This window comes from Triticum urartu, chromosome 7 (assembly GCF_003073215.2).
Source record: "Triticum urartu cultivar G1812 chromosome 7, Tu2.1, whole genome shotgun sequence".
Taxonomy (NCBI): domain Eukaryota; kingdom Viridiplantae; phylum Streptophyta; class Magnoliopsida; order Poales; family Poaceae; genus Triticum; species Triticum urartu.
This window is the reverse complement of record NC_053028.1, coordinates 428879750-428882144: the sequence shown is the minus strand read 5'-3', so window position 1 is coordinate 428882144 and position 2395 is coordinate 428879750. Positions and strand designations below refer to the sequence as shown.

The 2395-nt window shown below is 44.6% G+C and overlaps 1 protein-coding gene across 1 annotated transcript; it reads left to right on the top strand.

Moving 5' to 3' along the window:
- The first annotated feature begins 530 nt into the window (after nt 1-530).
- LOC125522857 (BTB/POZ and MATH domain-containing protein 1-like) lies at nt 531-2162 on the top strand. The gene is made up of 2 exons (XM_048687896.1): nt 531-778; nt 1330-2162. Exons 1-2 carry the CDS (start codon nt 570-572, stop codon nt 1976-1978), a joined length of 858 nt encoding a protein of 285 aa, XP_048543853.1. The 5' UTR covers nt 531-569; the 3' UTR covers nt 1979-2162.
- Nucleotides 2163-2395: the final 233 nt, after the last annotated feature.

The following is a 2395-nucleotide window of genomic DNA, read 5'->3' as shown; positions in this document are numbered from 1 at the left end:
ATATTACTACATCTACTAGTTAGGAAAATTTGAAAACTTAAATTTGGACATGTTTTGCAAAAAGTGTAGGGAAAATATAAAACGGCTATAACTTTTGCATACGATGTCGGAAAAAAATGTATAATATATCAAAAAATTCAGCACGAAAATCCGCATCCGATGGAGACCGCCTACGGCCTGTTTGCAATTTTTTAGAATCCTCAAATTCCAAAACAAAAAAAAGACATGGTCAAATTTTAGTTTTTTTAAAAAAATTGGTTAAATCTGGTCAAACTACTTATTCAAGAAGTATTAATAGGATTTTTGAATAATAGTTTCAAACTCAAACGGTGAAACGGTGAAACGTGTGACCTAATGTTCAAGCTAAACTGCTAAGGGTTAATAGGATTGACAGCTTACATTTGTTAGGAAAACAACAAATGCAGATTTGGATTTTTTCATAATGTTTAAATTTAAATTTCGGTCACAAGGCACACGGTGACATGCAAACGTGCAATGTCACCTGATCTCTGTCCCTCCCAAACCACAAAGCTCACCCCCAATCCCCACGCCCCCACGCCTCGGCGGAGATGGGGCCGTCGGTGCCGAGGAAGCGCAGGGTGAACCGCCCGGAGAACGAGGAGGTCGCGGCCTGGCTCTTCTTGAAGCACCGCTCCATGGCGGAGCAGCAGCCGGGCGGCCTCCCGGAGCACCAGGCCCGCGCGCTCTCCGCCGCCTACCGCTGCGTCTGCGCCACCAACGTGCCCATCCGGACCTTCGGCGACCTGGCCAGTCTCAGGTGCGCATTTCCCTGCCTCTTTCAAATCAAACTGTTTCCGTTTACGACGCTGTTAGGATGAGGCGAGGTTTTGGTCGGTTTCGGGGCTGGATCTGAGCAATGCACTCGGTCTGCATAACCATTTGGAATCACATGTTTCAGCTCGGCTCCATCGTGTGTCCATTTGCTCTGCTGCAACCGTTGATTTGCTGCAGGTGTATGGTGAAATCAATTCAGGCCATTACTTAGCATTTTTGTCTGGCGAACTGTACTTATATCACCTCTAAGTTGCCATTCAAATTAGGATTTGCCTGCATGTAGATAACCAGAGAACTGCTATTCCACTATACCAGTATGTCATTCGTTTTGACCCATATGTATCTTTTGTTTCTCTTGTGTGTGTGTCAAATTGAGTCATGGAAATCACATACTAGACTAATGTGTGGAATGTATCCAGTACCAAATGTTACTTTCTACCATTGAGTTGCGTCAATTTTTCAGAAACTTTACATTTTTCTGAATCAGTTTGATGAACACTGTTGTTGCTTCTGCGGTTCTATTATTCTTCTCAGGGGCGTTCACCTCCTGAAAGATTCCTTGCCAGGGTCCACCCTTGATTTGCCCCAAGAAAGCCCTCCAACATTTGTCTCTGTGGCCCCATCTAACCTGCACCAGCACCTCGGTGATCTCCTCAAGACCGAGAAGGGCGCCGACCTAGTTTTCGAGGTTGATGGTCACACTTTCGCAGCACACCGCTGTGTGCTCGCTGCCCGATCACCGGTCTTCAGTGCGGAGCTCTTTGGCGGTATGAAGGAGGGCAACACCGCAGGTGCCGTGCGCATAGATGAAATGGAGGCAGAGGTGTTCAAGGCGTTGCTCTGGTTTGTGTATACCGATTCCTTGCCGGTGACAGAAGAGGAAGATGGGGATGTCATATGCCAGCTTCTGCTTGTTGCGGCCGACAGGTATGGCATGGAGAGGCTGAAGAGTATTTGCGAGGAAAAGCCATGCAAGTTCATCAATGCAGCCACAATAGCGACCATCCTGACGCTAGCTGAGCAGCACCACTGTGATGGCCTAAAGAAGGCATGCTCAAGGTTTCTTGGCTTCCCGGCAAATCTTAGGGCTTTGTTGGACAGTGATGGCTTCGATCATCTCAGCAGGAGCTGCCCTTCCGTTGCTCAAAATCTGGTTTATTCGGCCCTTGTTTGGTGGGATTGATGCTTTAGCAATTATAGTTCCTGGCTTTGAAATGGTTTTCTTGTACCAGCAATGGTGCTTAGCTCCTTAGTTTGGTTTCAAGACTTATTATCTGCTGTTTATCGTGGATTCTTATTGTATGACTATCAGACTACCTATCCTAACATTTGAAGAAACTGGAAATTAGTACTGTCACTTTATTTTTGTTTTGTTTTTCCTTGCATGTCTTCATCCTTCTAAATTCATCCTAATGGCATTTGATATCTTTTACATTTTCTTACTGAACTCTTTTACATTTTCTTATTAGGAATTTTGTCCTGGCATATTAGTAAATTTATCCTAATGGCTTGCAGAATTATGCTTATTTTGGTCTCTGTTATGTTAGTTCGTTGACAGGTGCTTCTTTTCCTATTGTCTAGTAATAGCTTTGTTATTAAG

Excerpts from the sequence above, each read along its gene's own strand:
- LOC125522857 (XM_048687896.1), top strand. The coding sequence starts at position 570 with ATGGGGCCGTCGGTGCCGAGGAAGCGCAGGGTGAACCGCCCGGAGAAC. Across the intron at positions 779-1,329 it reads GGCGACCTGGCCAGTCTCAG|GGGCGTTCACCTCCTGAAAG; the intron begins GTGCGCATTTCC and ends TATTCTTCTCAG.